The sequence below is a fragment of the Arvicola amphibius genome, chromosome 6 (assembly GCF_903992535.2).
Source record: "Arvicola amphibius chromosome 6, mArvAmp1.2, whole genome shotgun sequence".
Lineage (NCBI taxonomy): Eukaryota > Metazoa > Chordata > Mammalia > Rodentia > Cricetidae > Arvicola > Arvicola amphibius.
The window spans coordinates 43206129-43224114 of record NC_052052.2 but is presented as its reverse complement, the minus strand read 5'-3'; the positions used below and the strand labels follow the sequence as shown (position 1 = coordinate 43224114).

Below are 17986 nucleotides of genomic sequence, written 5' to 3'. Positions count from 1 at the left end.
GACTGAAAAATTGTTCATTTGCTGGGCTAAGGAGTTTGAACTCGGCCCTGTAATGAGTGAATGAGCAGACGAACAAAGTGGATTAAATTTCACCATTTGCTGCAGCTAATCCGCAAAATCAATGCAAATACATAATCCATCCAGTTGTTTAAAGTCCCCCAGGCAATTAGTTCTGTGGCATGGTGCCAGCCACTATCCCGTTTTCCCTCCTTGCACATTTGAGCATTCCTGGAAATATTGGAAGTAGAAAAATGAGTACTCTGAATATTTTTATTGTTTTTAAATTCAGTTGCCTATACTTCCATATTTTGATTTATTATTATTATTAGTGTGTGTGTGTGTGCGTGCGCGCATGCCCATGTGCTTATGGACACACATGTCAGAGCCCAGGAAACAAGTCAGTTCTCTCCTTGCACGTACATGATTTCCAAAAGTTAAACTCGGGTTACCAGGCTTGCACAGCAAAGGCTTTTGCTGTCTGAGTCAACTTGCTAACCCTGTACTTGTATATTATCTTTAAACACACAAGAATATGTGTTCTCCTTGGTTGAACTCAAGATATTTCCATGTCTATGTTGATGACGTCACTGGCTTACAGTTCTGGTGACTAAAAGTTCAAAAAAGCATGGCATATAAAAGAGACCAAGAACGTGAAGTTGCCTGACTCCATAACCAACCCATTCTCCAAAATCAGTCAATCAATGAATAAATATGGGATCAAGCCTTTGAGAGCCACATTAGTCTTTCAAGAACAGTTCAATTACCCCATGATTCCTACTAGCCCTTCCTCACAAAGGTTTTATGTCATCACCGCCACCACTGACTGCTAGTGACCAGGATTCCAGCACACACACACACACACACACACACACACACACACACACGCACACAATTGGGAGGACACACTGAAGCCATAGTACTTGCTCTCTATGTTTGTCAGCGAGATTGGCCCATCTGTACTTAGTGCACCTAACACACACTAGAAGAAGCCTGTGTACATCCACACAGAACCACTTGCCCATTCTCCACGTGAGTAGATAATACAAAGAGAGGACGCACAATCCCCCTCTCTGTCAACACTGGAAAAATACCCTAGGTGGCAGTGAATCTCTCTCACTAAATAGATCCCACCTTTGTGCCCTTCCAGAGTGGTCACAACTCTGAGATAGCTTTCTCAACCATGACAATAAACATGCACCATGCTTTGAGGCGAGGAATGAGAATTACGGGAGGAATTCAATATTAGTTTAAGTAATTCTATCCGACATAACAGAAAATCCCTAGCATCTTCGTGGCTCAGACACTTATCAAGAACCACCTGTGGGCAGAGAGTGGTTCCACTGCTCCACTCAGTCACACTGAGCCCTAGACTTCCCAGCTGCCCTCTTCTGCATCCGCTTCTAGGTTCATGCCAGCCGTTCATACCAATGGGAAGAAGGGGAGAGTCTGTGGGGTCCTGCATGTCCTATGTGCATCTCCTAAAGTGGCAGCATCACTATTGCACACCTTGCCTTGCCTGTTACATCAGTATTGCAGGCACAGGGTCCAGTGCAGGGCAAGGCCATTGCAGCCTTTCCTCCCCAGTATCTTCTGGTTCTATAGATGCTAGTCAACATGGGACATCTTTCTCAACTCTCCCTGTTAGTTTGAGATTGATTTCTATATGGGGAAGAGCATGGAAACCCTACCCGTAGCTGAGGAGCAATTGGTAGTTGATAGCAGGTAGGGGAGGGGATAGTTGTGACTTGGGGATATAGCCACTAATATGTTGTGCATGCTCCCATGGATGATTCCACACCCATGCAATACAGGCAGCACTAATTGGACACAGTGGGGAGAGAGAGAGAGAGAGAGAGAGAGAGAGAGAGAGAGAGAGAGAGAGAGAGAGAGAGAGAGAGAATAGATAGAGGATAGATGATGATGATGATGAAGATAGATAGATAGATATATAGATAGATTGATAGATAGATTGATTGATAGACAGATAGACAGATGAGGTAGAAAGAGGGACATGTTGAGAGTGTCTTGGGGTTGAAGAAGAAGGTGAATATGGTCAGAATGTATTGTATACAACTACAGAATTCTCAACAAAATTTAAATAATAATAAAGAAAATATATGGAGTGGCATAATCACTCCTCTCTCTATTTCACTGAAAAGATTTTATATCCAAAGCCACACATAATGAACAGTCAGGGGAGCTGAGAAATGTAGTGAAGCCTGACAGGAAGGGGATGCGGCTCCGTCAACAGCTATTCTCCTGGCTACAAAGGGATGACACTCTCCCATAATACCAGGGCCATGATTTGGTTTTATTTTTATTTTTTTCCTCCTTTCTCATTTGGATCTTACCTTCTGCAGAGTGTCCTTCAGGGAGCTCGCTGCCCACTCAACCCACCATGCTTCTTCCAGGAGCAGTTCTAAGCCATGGTGATGATACTATGTAGAGCATGCATAAGGGGTTGCAGTATGCACAGCCACCTTGAGGGATGGAGCCAGAACACCCAGCCATCTGCTAAGGGCTCTTTTAAAGCAGGTGCCCTGGACCTCAAGGAAAAGCCTTCAGGCGATCCTACAGGAATCAGGAGTTTGCAGACACTGTCTGCAACCAGAAGGACCCACCACAATGGCCCTGGAAGACTAGGAGCTCACTTGCAGGGAGACCATGCTGCCGCCCACAGATGTGTGTGAGGCAAAGGAGCAAATGTGTTCCGCCCAGAACAATGCTGCTGGAGGAGCTGCCTTTCTCAGCCGGTGGAAGTTAATGTACCTTCCTTAGCAGAGCCACTCTCTCACAGCAATCCCCTTTGTGCAGAGCTGTGCAGCATCCAAAGCCACTCGCAGACAGCATGACATTGGCCTCTCCCGGAGACTGACTCGATGCTTTGCTCTCTTCCTATCTCGGCGGTGCCTCGGGGCTCTCTGCTCCAGTGCCTTTCCATAATCCATTCTCTACACTGCAGCCAAGAGATTCTCTATCACAAAGCGAGCTGCCCCTTCCCTCAGCCCCTGATGCTCAGATGCTCTCCCTGCACTCAGAATAAAGTCTACGTCAGCAGCACTACCCATGAGGCCCTGGTTGTATGATCCCAGCCAACCTCCCCCATTTTCATTCCTTTCTACTGCCGGTCATGCTGATCCCCTAATTGGTGACACCTTTGTGTCTCCATGCTGATACCCTCTGTCCCTGCAAGACTACATGCCCTCCCTTTGGTTTTCTGACTTCTGGTTGACTCTTAAGACCAGCAGCCTTCAGAGAATACATTGCTCCTAACCACGCACACATGAATATACTTGTCATGTGCCCAGACAGCACCAGGAAGACCTCTGTCACAGTGCAACTTCCTCAGGAGGCTGTCTGCTCTCATGGAGAAGGGCTATGGCATCTTAGCACTGTACCCATTGTCTGATAGGTGCTCAATAAATGACCATTGCAGCATTATTTCAAGAAGCCTGCATTGGCAACTCAGGTAAGTATGGCTCAGAGGCTTTAAAGGATTTGTTCAGGATATAAACGAATAAATAAGATGCAGTGATGAACCTTGATTGGATTAAGGACTTCCTGGGAGTAAGGCAGGCCCCTGAGTGTGTGAGGAAAGGCATCTCTAGAGATGGTTGGAGAGTGGGGGCACCCATGGAAGGAATGAACATAACTGATTTGGGGGGATCAACCCAGGATGGCATCAGTGGCAGGTAGTGAAAGGTAGGGATTGGAGTCTAGTTGGATAAAGCAGGTCTCTAGTGGACTTTTATCTTGTTCCGGCTTCTTCCTGTACTCTGTATGATCTATTGTTGCCTTTCAAGAAATGGAGAATCTTTTCCACATGCTTCTGCCACCATGATGTTCCTCCCAAGCATGTGAAACATTTTGAAACTACAAGGCAAACTAACTTCCTCCTATTAATTGTTTCTATCAAGTGTTTTGGTAACATGGACAATATGTAAACTCTTCCCTCCAAGTTGCTTTTGATCATGGTCTTTATCAGAGCAATAAAAAACAAACTAAAACACACACCTAGCAGGTGATTGAACAGATAGAGTTATCAGCTTTGCCCAAACCTCTCTTAAGCTACATGCACAACCGTTTTGTTGTGCATTAAAAGGTAAGTCTGTTCCAGGAGCACAGTGCTATTGTGGTAAAACCCTGAAACTTGGCAATGGACCTGGGTATAGGCTGCAAAATTCCATTAGCAGAAGTTGGCAGATGGGTTCATAGAATGGTGAATTAACATAGAGTTTAAGGCTTAGAAACACATGACCCATTTTAAAGGTCCCCTGTGATCAGCAATAAGAGGTCAGTTAGACAGCAGTTAGACCAGAGGTCTCATGAGGTATTATCTTTTCATCTTTTCAGCAGACCTGAAGCAATGCTGGCACTCTCTAAGAGTCTCTGTGAAAAGACAGAGTCTAGAGGTCAGAAAAAAATTCTTGTATCTAGCAATGGATTTGCTGTCAGCCAGCTGTGGAAGCAGCTGTAAAGCCCCAACCTAGAGGCATGGGGGCAATCTTTGGTTTGTTGGTTTACTGTTGATCTCAAACAGGATGATAAATGGGAAGACTATGACATTGCTACAGTCCTGGCCGTGGAAGTGTGTGTTATTATCTCTGCAAGTGCAGGCTACCCTCCACCCACACGACCTCAGGTGAGCAGCCTGGGGAACCCTGGAAGGTGTTATGAGGTTAAAATTCCAGGAGCTCTTTTAGGGACCAAAGGTCCTGACATTATTATAAAACAATGAAGAGTATTTAATCCCCTGTGGCATCTATTCTGGGCAAGCACAGAGGTAAAAACTCGTGTAATTTTGACTTTAGGTTCCTGCATGGATGTTTGGCGGTGAGCAGGTCAAAAAGAGACCCTTGCTGTATAAGGATTTGATTTCTCTTACATGTGCTGTGGTCATTAGTTTTTGCTCTTTGAGTTTTTGTTTTGTTTTGTTTTGTTTGTTTTGACAAAATGCCTCCCTCAGATTGGCCCATGCAGGATGTTTTAGTTAACAATAGATGTTAGAGGCCCAGCCTGCTGTGTACGGTACCACTACTGGGCAGGTAGGCCTGGGCTGGGCTGTGTGGAAGAACAAGCTGAGCAAGCCATGGAGTCAAGCCAGTCAATAGCATGCCTCCAGGTTCCTGTGTTGAGTTCCTGCTCTGACTTTTCTAAATGATGGACTATGATCAGGTAATATTAGCCAAATAAACCCATTTCTCCCCAAGTTGTTCTTGGTCATGATTTCTTTACCATGGCAATAGAAAACAAACTAATACACACATGGACGGGAATAGGGATAGTTCTCGGAACTCAATTTTCTGCCTGCTTACCAATGATTAACTGCAGCAATCAATTGTGTCAAAGTTCAGATCAACTGAATCCTTGGTGACGTTGGTGAGACCATGCCTTGTGCTTGAGTTAATGGTGACTGTAATATGAACAGGTTGATCTACTGTAGAGAATGTGAGGGACCATTATCTTCCCTAGATGTCCCTCTACCCCTTGGCTGCATGCCTGACCTCAGCCCAGCTGCTCCAGCAGACACAGAGAGGCAGTAGTCTGGGAGAGCACCACAATCTATATGTAGAAGTAGGTTAAAGGTTTCCCCATTTAAAACATTTAAATCTGGAGACAACCTATGGAGCAGATGTCAATGAATGGCCTTTATTTCATAAATAAGTCCGTTTTGGAGAAATGGGTAAGAGCAAAGAACAGCAAATGCCTTTTCTATCCCGTCCTCATGATACTTGTCACCTCTCCCTTCCGAGGTTCCTCACCATGTTCCCAACCAATCTACTCGTTAAAGAGTTCATTGACGCCACTTGATGAGGATCATTTGTGATTTGATTTTAGTTTGTTGATTCTTGGGAATCTGGAAGGTGCTTCTCTAAGCCTCAGTATTTGAATCTTGCCTAAGCATTGCACAGTGCACCTCGTCTCTCTCTCTCTCTTCTCTCCTCTCTCTCTCTCCTCTCTCACTCCCTCCCTCCCTACTTCCCTCACTCCTCTCTCTCTCATCTTCTCTCTCTCTCTCCACCTCCCTCTCTCTCTCTCTCTCTCTCTCGGTCCTCTCTCTCTCTCTCTCTCTCTCTCTCTCTCTCTCTCTCTCTCTCTCTCACACACACACACACACCAGTGCTGTGTCTTTCCCACTGTCTCCAGGTTGGAATCAGGACCACAGTTTAGGTGGAACTGGAATGTGTAAATACCCACCTCACATCTGGTCATAGGCAACCTAACAGGTGCTTCTTCCTCCCTCCCTCACTCCCTCCCTCCTTCCTTCCTTTTTTCGTGTGTTGTGTGTGAACAATCATATGTGTACAGAGATCATAGGAAGATATTGGGTGTCCTCCTCTATCACTCTCTATCTTATTCCTCCAAGACAGGGTCTCCGGATCCTGTCCAGGTGCTTGTGGCCTCACCTAGTGGGTTTTTCCTGATCCTGTCCAGGTGCTTGTGGCCTCACCTAGTAGATATTTGTTGTTGTTCACTTCAAACAGAGGTACCGATGATCTGAGCTTTGCCTTTCTGTTTGCACAGTGCTCTTACACACTAAGTCATCTCCCTCACCCCTGAGAAGCATTTCTAGTGGCTGAGTTGATTGTACGATTTCTAGAATGCTTCTCTCTGGTCTTTTCCTTTAAGGTGACTGAACAAGGAGGCCAGATGAACCTGGGAGCTATCCTGGGCAACAAAAGCCTGTGGGTGGGGTTGCCTGTCCTTCTAAGCTCAGGTAGCATACTGATGGTTGTGCGTGATACCTGTCTTGGCTGTGTTCCACCCCAGAGAAGGAATCTTGGTTTCTGTAACCTAGCAGATGAGGGAAGTGGTAGGCGAAGAGTCTGGTAGCCACTCAGTTGTATCAACTGTGGCTCTCAACAGTTTCCAGCAAGTAGCAGAAACAAATGTTGAAATTTCCTGCATCAATCTTCTGATAAACTTTACTTCCCGGCAAGGTCAGAGCTGATCGCCCCATAAATAAGACCCTATAAAACCTGTGTCAGCACAGCAATACATTTTAGGATATTTTCATATAATTATAATTTTTACAATACCACTTTCCATGACATTAGCACATTTGGCATCTCATCTGATTCGTCTAGTTCTGAGTCATTTTATCAAGAGGAAATGGAGAATATCAGGTGCATGTGGAAAGTACATGGTACCCGCCTGGCAATTCTCAATGCATTCTGGATCTCTAGATCAACTCATGTTTTATTTGCATGTAATAATCATCATAATAATGGGTTCCATTATGATATTTTCATTCCTGTTTATAATGTATCTCCTGTCACCCTCCCACTGACCAACTCCTTCAGTACAGTGCTGGGTTGCGGGCACTGTTGTTATTTGTTTTATACAGAGGATAGTATGTGTTCTGGTAACACAGCTGAGAATCATATAGAAAGAATTTTCACTCGGGTGGATATCATATAGAAAGAATTCAAACTTTAGTAGCTGAGCTCTAGAGCCCTCCTCAGAGTTGGTACAAACCTGGGACTCAGCCCCAGTCCCATCTGACTTCAGACCCTGCAACTCGATTTGTTGAGAACAGAACGCATCTCTGAGTACCCAACATGTGACTGCACACACTACTTTCCCTATGTGAACTTATCTAGCATGCCTCGTCTGGGGGAGGCTGCGGTGTGTGGCTACCTGAGTTACTCAGCTGAGGTAGCCTGCCTGGAGTTATCGTGCTCCTCGCTGCCTTTCCTTTGCAGAGTCACGAACGAGTGCATTCCTGCTGTGCAAAGTCAACTGCGGTCCCAGGCACCGGCTTCTGTTTGCTTTGCCTTTGCCGAGCTGTTTGCTCTATGAGAACAGAACTGAAAGTAGCAAGAGTGAGTAGGCTTCTCAGTCATCTGGGAACCTCACCGGAGCGCCTGTCACACAGACATGAAGACAGGTACCCAGGCTTGGAGGGCATTGGCAAAGTCATGTCTTCTCTGCACTGCCCTGGGATGTCTCCATTTCTCTGGTTCCAGGTAAGTGATGGGTACACATGATTCCCCGATCAGTTACACAGCAGAGAGCGTGAAAACCACACCATGATGACCATCCTTGCCACATGCCTGTGGGAAGACGGACATCTCTTGGAGCAATTTGTATGTGTCTGATAAAATAAAATCAACAACTCCCTCTGAATTATTGTGGGCCCAAGTGGCTGGCTTTAACAAAAACGCCCGTTAAAGGACCGACATATTTAAATGAACTTTGTCATGCTGAGAAGAATAGGAGACATGTTCTATATTCTGAGTGAAGCTTTGGTCTGGCTCTTCATGCAAAAGGAGGATTATTATATATTGAAAAAAGAGCCAGTTCACATGAATGATCTGAATAAATGGTAGTGTCTTGCTCTACCCATCCAGAAGCCCCATATATCTAGGGTGACTGGGTCTCTCAAACTCTTTCTTCCTCTCTTTACCCTCCACATCTCTCACAAATGTTTGTTCCCAGGAGCTAAATAACTGATTTATTGCATCCAAGTTTCTATTCATAGGATATAAAAAGAGCTAAAGAAAATAATCTTAGTTGGGTTTCAAACTTGGATTCTAGAGAAAGAGGTGCCAGAGCATTGGCAATCTGGAGACCCTCCTTTTACCTGAGCAGTTCTCACTGCGAGATGTGGAAGTGCTCAGGTGCCTGGGTGCTCATGAGCACTGCTGTAGAAGGAGAGAGGTAGAGGTTTTTCTTTACTCTCCTACTGCTCCCCAGTAGTAACCTCTCAATGGTGTGACCAGCGCCACGCTGTGCCTTCTATCCTGAGCCGGGCATGGTGCTAATCATCCTCTGTTGAGCACCTTCCCAGGGATCAAGATCATGAGTCTTCACCCACCAGACACCCCAGCACTCACCCTTAGAATCAGCATGACCCTCAACTTGGTGGACAGACTAACTGTGCTGCCAGGGCTTTCCAAGCATTTACTTGTGGGCACAGAGAACCGTGCAGTGCCCAGGGAGTTGTGCCTGGAGGAGAGGGCTCATATAACCCTCCTGGAGGCAGCATGTACTTGCAGGCAGCCCCTTGTTTATGATGGAGTATGTAGAGCTGAACATGACCCTCACTCGTGTTCTCAGAGAGCAAGGCAGTGTGTGAGCAAACACAGAGACATGAGAGATGATACAGGCACAAACAGCAATCAAGAGAGAGAGCAAGGATGACTAGTTCGGGCAAGGGATACAGGGTGCATCCACAGGCATTGGTAATAGCATACACAAAGGCATGGAGGTATGAGAGAGCCTGGCTTGTTCCCAAGGCTCCAGGTACATTTCATTCTTATTGGGTAGACACAAAGGTGAGAACTGGGAGGAGGAGGAGGAGGAGGAGGAGGAGGAGGAGGAGGAGGAGGAGGAGGAGGAGGAGGAGGAGGAGGAGGAGAAAGAAGAAGAAGAAGAAGAAATAGTTAGGGTACGGAACCATTCCTTCAGGTGTAGATGGTTTGAAGTGAAGAGGTAGCACACACTGGGGTGTGTTTATTGGCAAGTTCTCTTTAGTTATGGGCTGTGGTTACACCAGGTACTAAGTACAGGCTATGAAACTCACAGCTCTGTCCTAAGAGGAGCAGGGGTGGCCCCTTCTTTCCACTCTGGAGGACAAACTGATCCCCAGAGGGGAGAAGAGAATGGCTCGTACTCAGTGAGCCTCCAGCCCTTCCCTGAACCCTGGTTGAATATTCTGCTCTCTAGCCAGGCTTCCTACACTCCTGTCCTGAACACAACATGCCTTTGAGTATCAGACACAGAAAGCAAAACGAAAATATTTTCCCTGTAGGAGCAGAAAGTGTTGCAACCTCTTTCATATCATAAACTTTGTCATTTCATTGCTCAGGCCACACTGTCGCATGGCCTATTGATCCGTATTGATCATCACTCTGTTCCAGGCCTTTACTCTCGTCCCCACAGCCATTCTCTCACGGTAGAGAGAAGGAAACAGGGGCTTCCAGACCATGTGACTCTCAAGGCTATTCAGTCCATTGGGGGTGTGTGTGCAGAATGCAAGCATTCTCTCTTCTTCCTCCCTCTCATTAGCACACTTCCCAAATCCACCTGACTTGCTGGACACCCAGGATGTTTCTCTCGGACACGGATTTGCTTCTTTGAGATGTTGCTTTAAATTCCGTGTCTGCAACAGCAAACGACAGCAAGAAATGGGAAACCTTTCCCCCAGAAACCACTCCCCCATTCCAGCAAAGTGGAAGATGCTGTTGGTACGGGGATGCAGCTGCCGAACAAATTGCGTGTGACAAGAGAGTTGTTGTGTCAGGGCATTTCCACAGAAAGCCAAAATGTATTGATGTGCTCCATCCGTATAAGCTGAGGGCCGGGAATTTACTGCTGACCTAATCCTGCCGTGCTTGGTGGATCCATCTTTATTTTGATCAGAGAAAGAGAGGAGGAGACCTAGACCCAGACCGATATGCCCTAAGGCTGGCAACAACGTTCTGTGCACCCCAAAGAAAGGCATGTCCTTGTTGGCACTTCCTAGAACGGACATATTTCCAGTGAAGTATAAAATGCTGCTTTTGCTAACTTTTTTTTTTAATTGCAAAATGTTGTTAGGATATAAATGTCCCTCAGAGGAATCAATGGCATGCAAGAGATGTTGTAGGGGATAGCATCTGGATAAAAGCAGCAAACTAGGATCTGGTTGGCATGGGCGGGCAGAAGCCCCCACATCCGAGCAATAGTAGAGGACGATACACAAGATCAAAGCAAAGCGCAGGAAGGTGAAGCTACACAGTGCACAGATGAAGGAGAGCATTTGCACGATGCTGGCATGACACACAGCGAGTTCACAACAGTCGCTGGCCTCTAAAGAGGATGGCCAACAAATAGGACTGGGGCTAGCGTGGTACCCAGATGCCCAATTCCTGGAGATGCCTCTCCGTTAAAGACTAGGCAAGTGTGGCAAAAGATTGACAGGCTCAGTGTGGGTGTGGGGCCCTGGGTGATTATTAATTTTGGTACTTCTCGAGGCAGTTTTATGCTACAGACGAGTTGGGCTTTGCATTCGTGTCTGCTAACTGCATGTCAGGCTTTCATTACGGCACTTCCATCCATGCCCCTAATACACTTTGACCACATGCACCCCCTCTATTACTCTTTCTTATCTACTTTCCCCATATGGAGGCATCTCAGCAGCAGCCAAGCCAGTGGGCTCGTTTCCATAGAAATTCCTCAGGGCGGAAGGTGCACATAGCCGCACGCAGAGGCCTCAGTTGAACCTGTCGTTTGTGCCACTCCATGCCAATCTCAAATTCAAGATGGGGCCTGACAGTAGCCTCTCTTTTAGATTTGCATTTTGCAGCACTAATGAACCACACTTACCCGATGTAATTTACAAACATACTATTTATTCTGCTGATTATTTCATTATAGTGCCACCTCCGTAATGGAAATTGGGTGTTAAAATGAGAGAGCTGGTGGTTATAGCTACGTCTTGCACGTTCCCTCCGTAAGTCATCATCTTGCCCATTAACAGGCTCTCAGATCTTGGTGAAGAAAATAATTGTGACTCTTAATAGCGACTGTGCATGTTACTTATCCACTTGGTCTCCACTGTGGTCCCGAATTGGGGTGATACTTAGAAAAAAACCAGCGTAACTGCTTTGTAGTTGAAATAGGAAGAAGGTACCCCACAGAGCTGTCAAATACATACTTAGGAGAAGCCAAATCACAGACAGTATTGTTTTGTCAAACCCGAGCAAATTAGTAGATAGGAGCCCATCAGAGGGCCCCCGCTGGGGTGCAGCATCCTGCCTCAGTAACCACTTTCAAGTACCCACCTGTGGTTTCCAGTAGAGTCTTTGACCTTTTGTTAAAGATCCAACTTTACTAGGCAATTGATTTTTGCCAGTCTCTGGGGCCCGCCATGGAAATGGAGCTCACAGTAGTTAATATTATCCTCCTTTTAGGACTTCTGCCAAGTGAGAATGTGTCGTTAATGACCTTGTTTGGAGTGATGTCCTGTGTGTTTGACAGTGGAAGCTTTGTGATGTTCCCCCTAATGACTTAATCTTAGAGACAGGGATGAAACAGGCCTTGCAGACACTTATAGAGAGAGTGATGGGAGGTGACAGGAGTGGATGCAGCTTGGATCCGCTCCCAGATATCATGGGGCAAGGGGGGAGAGTGTATACTCAGGCTCAGACAGACAGACCTAGGCTTAGATCTCAGGGCAACTATATCCCGGGTTCGTTCACTGCAGCAGGCTTGTTGTGGTGTTTTGAGCCAGTTCAGTGTCTGTCCAGGTGACCTCATTCCATAGCTGCCTTCTAGCATATCTGTGGGATGGGATGAAAGCATCAGAAAACATCTAGTACAATGCTTAGGTCTGACATCCTAGGCCCTCAATAAATCTCCATTCCTTTCTTCCTCATACCTCCTTTTTAGCTTGCAAAGTACAACTTCCAAGGACTCTGAACACTGATATACACACTCACGGGAAGAGATAACAAGGGCTCTCGCACTGATATACACACTCACGGGAAGAGATAACAAGAGAATCGTAGTACATCTACCGTGTTCTAGGTAGGGAAACTGAGGCTCACACAGATGATATAATGAGCTCATTCATTCACTCGGCCCAGCTGTGTGTCAGAGGCTCAACAAATAGCCTGCCTTACATTTCGGACATATTTCGTTTCCCAGGTCGCTGGTTGGCCCTGACAGGTGACTCCTCTGCCCTCCGCCCCATCTTCGTACTTCCCTCATCTCCACAGATGTTTTATGACCTGCTTAGCTCAGTCTGACACCGGTTCCCTCCTCTTCTGTGCCCCTGATGCCCCCCCCCCCCCCACACACACATACACACATTTCATGTTGTGGTAGTTGGTAGTTTGAATGATAATGTCTCCCATAGGCACAGATGTTGGAATACTTGGCCCCCAGTTGGTGGTGAGGCTTGGGTGGTTTTAGGGAGTGCGGTATTGAGGGAGTACATTGCTGTGGCCTAGTTTTGAGTTTTTACAGCTTCGTAACATTTTCAGTTAGCTTTCTCTGCTTCCTGCTTCTAGTTCAAGCCCTCAGCTTTCCCTCCAGATGTTCTGTCTGCTGTTAGCTGCTATGCTTTCCCACCATGATGGGCTCTTGGTCCTCTGGAAACATAGGTCAAATATACCCATCTGTAAGCTGCTTCAGCCGTAGTGTTCTATGGCGATGATGGAGCGTGAGCTCATAGATTTGACCCGCTTCTCTCCACAGAGACCAGTCACTGCCCCTCCTCACCTTCTCACGATCAGATCTGTTTCTTCAGCACAGACCTCTAAGTGATTTCAGAGCCAGGTAGGAACTGTGCCTTGGGTGAGTTTCTGTGGCTCTCCCATGAGCACCTAGAGCTTAGCCTGCCTCCACCATCTTCCCCAACATCTCTGTCCTCCTATGTCCCCACCACCTAGGCATTCAATAGGATACCAGCACCAGCCTAAACTCTCTCCTCCCTCTTGTCCCCTCCCAGCCCATCCTTTTGCGGATCCCTTCCCATCACTTCCGCTTGAGAGCTTACTCCCCGATTCCTCCACCCTGGCCCTGCAAGGGTTCGAGTTCACATCATGCACAGGGTGGGGGGAGGGGACACTCCTGCACCAGCTTCTCACCTTCTCCCCAGCTTCCAGACTCAACGAACTCATGCCTAACCTCTACATATCTTCAAACCCAGCTCTGGGCATGGGCCCTGCGTGCGTTAAAAATTGCTAAGATGTGCCGGGCGGTGGTGCTTTAATCCCAGCACTCGGGAGGCAGAGGCAGGCGGATCTCTGTGAGTTCGAGACCAGCCTGGTCTACAAGAGCTAGCTCCAGGACAGGCTCTAAAGCTGCAGAGAAACCCTGTCTCGAAAAAAAAAAATGAGATGCAAGGCATGTTTCTCTCTTAAGAAGACTCCGTACCATATCCCCAGAAGCCTGATGTCTTCAGTACCAATCGTTCTTGGCACATGTTTCATGGATATTTAATCTGAAAAGACATCAACTTGTGAAAACCCCCTCAATCTTCAGAGGATAAAAGGGAGACCCAGAAATAGGGAGTGTGTTGCTGTGATGGATTTCCTGTGTACCCTTAGTTCCTAAGAGTTTAAGTGCTCACTTAGTGACTATAATTTGTAAACCAGAAACAGCTATGTAAGGGAACACATTTCAGCCACTGTATGGAGGAGAAGCATGAAGCTCATACAGATCAGAAATCGGATGGCAGAAGTGACCAAGATACTGTCTTCTTGCTAGAGTCCAGTACTTTTTACCACATCACTTCCTGGGGGCTCAGTACATATTTGTTAGATGAATTAGCAAGCACTGGAACGATAAATGACCCACCCTGCCCTCATGATCTGACCTGCATTTATGGAATGGGTGATTGACGGGTGGCAGGGAATGACTATAATTCCTTTGGGATACGCGACTATTTCCCTTACCATGATTTGTAGAGGAGAGAAGCCAGATTTCTTCGACACAAATGCAGCCAACCAGAGCCTCGTTAAGAGCAGACAAGCACGGAGTGTGGATGTCCCCCCAGCGCCCATTGACTGTGAGCTATCCAGCTGGTCCTCCTGGACAGCGTGTGATCCCTGCCAAAAGAAAAGGGTAAGATCTCAGGCCTTGGGTGAGCGTTAAACTTCTGGGCAGGGGTGGGAAGTAAAAAAAGGAGACTCGTCTTCAACATTTGGCAGAGGCGCTAATGGTGGTGACTGGCCATAGTCTGGCCTTTAAGATACAAACCGTCAAAGTGACTCTCCTTTCTCTATGCTTTCTCAGACAGCAAGCCGCTGCTTCTTTGGGTATTACCACGTTTTCCACACAGCTATCTTTGCCACGTCCTGCCTCCGATCTGTTCTTTCTAACCTTCATTCACGGTGTAGCCAGGGAAGCTACCACAAAGCTACATCGGACCAAGTCTTTCCCCAAATGAGCCCTAAGAATCAAAGCCAGACTTCTGTGGCACCTACCCTGGCCTCAACTCTGTGATACATCAGCTCTTGAAACCTTCCAGCTGTGTCGTTCGCTCTGCGTCTCCGTTCATGATGTTTTCTCAGCCAGCAGTGACCTCTCCCACTACCTTTACTTTCTGACACGACTCAGAACTTGATTCTCTGCTCCAGGCAACCTCTTCCATGAAGCCTTCCCTGACTGCTCATCAGCCCCAGCTCCACTTAGATAAATCAACTTTTACAGGTCCCCCCCCTACCCTATATCCTAGCATATATCATGTGGCTTTTATCATTTGCTGCCATAAACAGAAAACTTGTAAGTGTGCATGCATGTAACAGGTGTTTCATAACACTCTTATATTTGAGCTCATTCTGCTTTCTGACATCTTCGCAAGGAAAAGAAGGTGGCTGCCACCTTCTTTATTTTACTTATCTATTCTGTTAGATAGATAAATGGAGACTTAGAGCAGGTAAGTGGCTTCTTGGAGCCCTCTAGTAACAGATAAGCCGTAGCTCAGGCCATGGGGTCTGTCCTGATTTTTCTGCCAGTAGAGTTTGTCTCCATGGAGCCTCTCCTTTGGCTCCCTTACAATGGGAGAGCTGACCTAGGACCCCCAGCTCTGAACAAAGCAGATATGCCAGAGAGAGAGAGAGAGAGAGAGAGAGAGAGAGAGAGAGAGAGAGAGAGAGAATGGTTTCCCATCCCTTGGCTCCTTGGGAAACCAGACCTATCATGGCAAAGACTCAGAAAAGGCTGAGGAAGCCAGCCCAGGGCAATTGTGCAGTTAACCGGATCAATGGGGAGAGCCCAGCACTATCATTCTGTTCCCAGAGTAAGTTTTCTTGCTGAAGTTATCAACATTGATCCAATTATCTGGATAATTGCTCCATCTGCACCATACACCAGAAGGACTGAGTGTGAGCCAGTCAGAGCTGGTCCCTGTAACTCACTGTGGACTTCTTCAGTTTGCACCAGCCCTGTCTGCAGGCTCCATGGCTGGGGCTCAGAAAACTTCTCAACCCAGACTTAGAGGTGCATTTCCATCCTTCCCATTCTTTCCATCCTTCCCATATCTACTTTGCCTTAAGAGCCTGGGGATAGTTTTCTGAGAGCCTCCCTACATATGTGTGGCTTTATTTCTATCCTTTAATTGACTTCCAGTATTTGTGCTTATTTGTGAAGTATAGTTTTATAATTTGATACCTATATGCACTGGGCAATGATCGAGCCAGGGTAATTAGCCTTTTCCTCATTCAAACATAATTATTTTTCTTCTGCTGACATGTAGAGAAACTTCAACATCAACACTCCTAGTTACTTTGAGCTATACAATTATTATTGACTTATCTTCTGTATTATAGAGCATTAGAACCCCCACACAAAGTGTTTTGATAATCAATAGCACCCCTTCTCTGCCCCTCTTTTCTTTCTAACTCCTCGCAACCTCTAGTCTATTCTCTACTTCTGTGATGAACTATTGTTGCTTCTACAAATGAGTGGGAACCTGTGATTGGCTTTCTCTGTCTAGCTTATTTCCCTTAACATGATGTCCTCAGATTCCATTCATGTTGCCACAAATGACAGGATCATCCTTTTATAGATGCTAGCATTCCATTGTCAGTTATACCATTTTAATCCATGCATCTCTTGATGAACGTCTTTGTTGATTTCTTACTCTCGGAATGGTGAATCTTGTTGTAATAAATATGGGAGTTATGATCTATTTTTGATAAAATGCCATCATCGCCTTTGGATATATACTCAGGATTTAGACTGTTAGTAAATCTATTTTCAGGATTTTCAAAATTAAAAAAGAATTCTTCCTTCTTCTTTGTTCTTATCTTCACCCTCCTCCCCACCCTCTTCCCTTCCTCCCTCCTTTGTAGAGCCTCTGGTATTATTTTCTGTAATCCATGATGGATATATTAACTTACTTTCCCATCAACAGTGTGTAAGGCCTTCCATTCTCAATCTTTCTGCCATTTGTATATCATTTAAACATATTTGTAGAGATCATAGATCATTTGCCCCTTTAAAACTAAGATTATTAGAAATTTTTCTGTTCTTTGAATTGCTTATATATCCTGGGTATTAGCTTATTGCCAGATGAAGTTATCAGATGCTTTCCTCATTCAGTCTGTCTCTTAACACTGTTGATCATTTCCTTGACTGTACAGACAATTTATAATATGACCTGATCCCATTTGTCTATACTATCTGAAATCTTGTTTGCTCTATACTTAGGTATTGAAGTGTTTCCCCTGGTTTATTTCAGTAGTTGCATAGTTTGAGATCTTACATTAGATCTCTGACACATTTTAAGTTTTCTTTTGTTTTCTTTTTGGTTTGGTAGTTTGTTTGTTTGTTTGTTTGTTTCAATACAGGGTGTCTGTGTGTAGCCCTGGCTGTCCTGGAACTCACTCTGTAGTTGCATAGTGGAACTGGCCTCCAACTCAGAGATCTACTTGCATCTGCCTCCAAAGTTCTAGGATTAAAGGTAATATCCACCGCACCTGGCAAATTGTTGTTGTTGTTTTTTTATAAGGACCTTTCTAGTTTCAGCCTTCTACAGATATGTGTGCAGTGTTCATTCATTTGTACTCTCTCTCTCTCTCTCTGTTCATATGTACTTGAGTGTGCCTACACATACAAGGAGGTCATTCATAAGACTCCACCTACATTTTTTGACATAGTATGGGAGGTCAAGGATATGGATTTTTCTCACCTTGACTAAAAGTCAGAGAGTTCAGGCCTATTCTTGCTCCTTCAAGGTTATTAGCAGGAGGTTTGACCCAAGTTGTGGCTACTAGCAGGATGTATTGACCCAGAGTGTGGTTACTTGATGCTTTCCATATTGAGAAGGTGATTAGTTTTTTTGTTCCTTGTATTGTGGTAAAGAAGTCTTTTGTCTTCCCCCTCCTCTTTGGATTGGGGCATATAAAGTCTATGGGGTATATGCAGCCAATTTCAGTTTTTACTGGTGCATTCTCCTGAGTCTATCCTGTGTCTCTGTCTTTAATCTTTAACTTTTCACCTGTCATTTCTTAGTCGTCATACTTCTCTCTAAGCATGGATGAATAAT

At 45.7% G+C, this 17986-nt stretch overlaps 1 protein-coding gene across 1 annotated transcript in view; it reads left to right on the top strand.

Annotated features, from left to right (window-relative positions):
• Positions 1 to 7622: 7622 nt before the first annotated feature.
• Positions 7623 to 17986, top strand: part of C8b (complement C8 beta chain) — a 39854-nt gene continuing 29490 nt past the window's right edge. The window contains exons 1-2 of the mRNA XM_038335204.2: positions 7623 to 7970; positions 14403 to 14559. Coding sequence (XP_038191132.1) covers positions 7882 to 7970; positions 14403 to 14559 — 246 coding nt within the window. The 5' untranslated portion in view covers positions 7623 to 7881. The remainder of the gene's footprint in view (positions 7971 to 14402; positions 14560 to 17986) is intronic.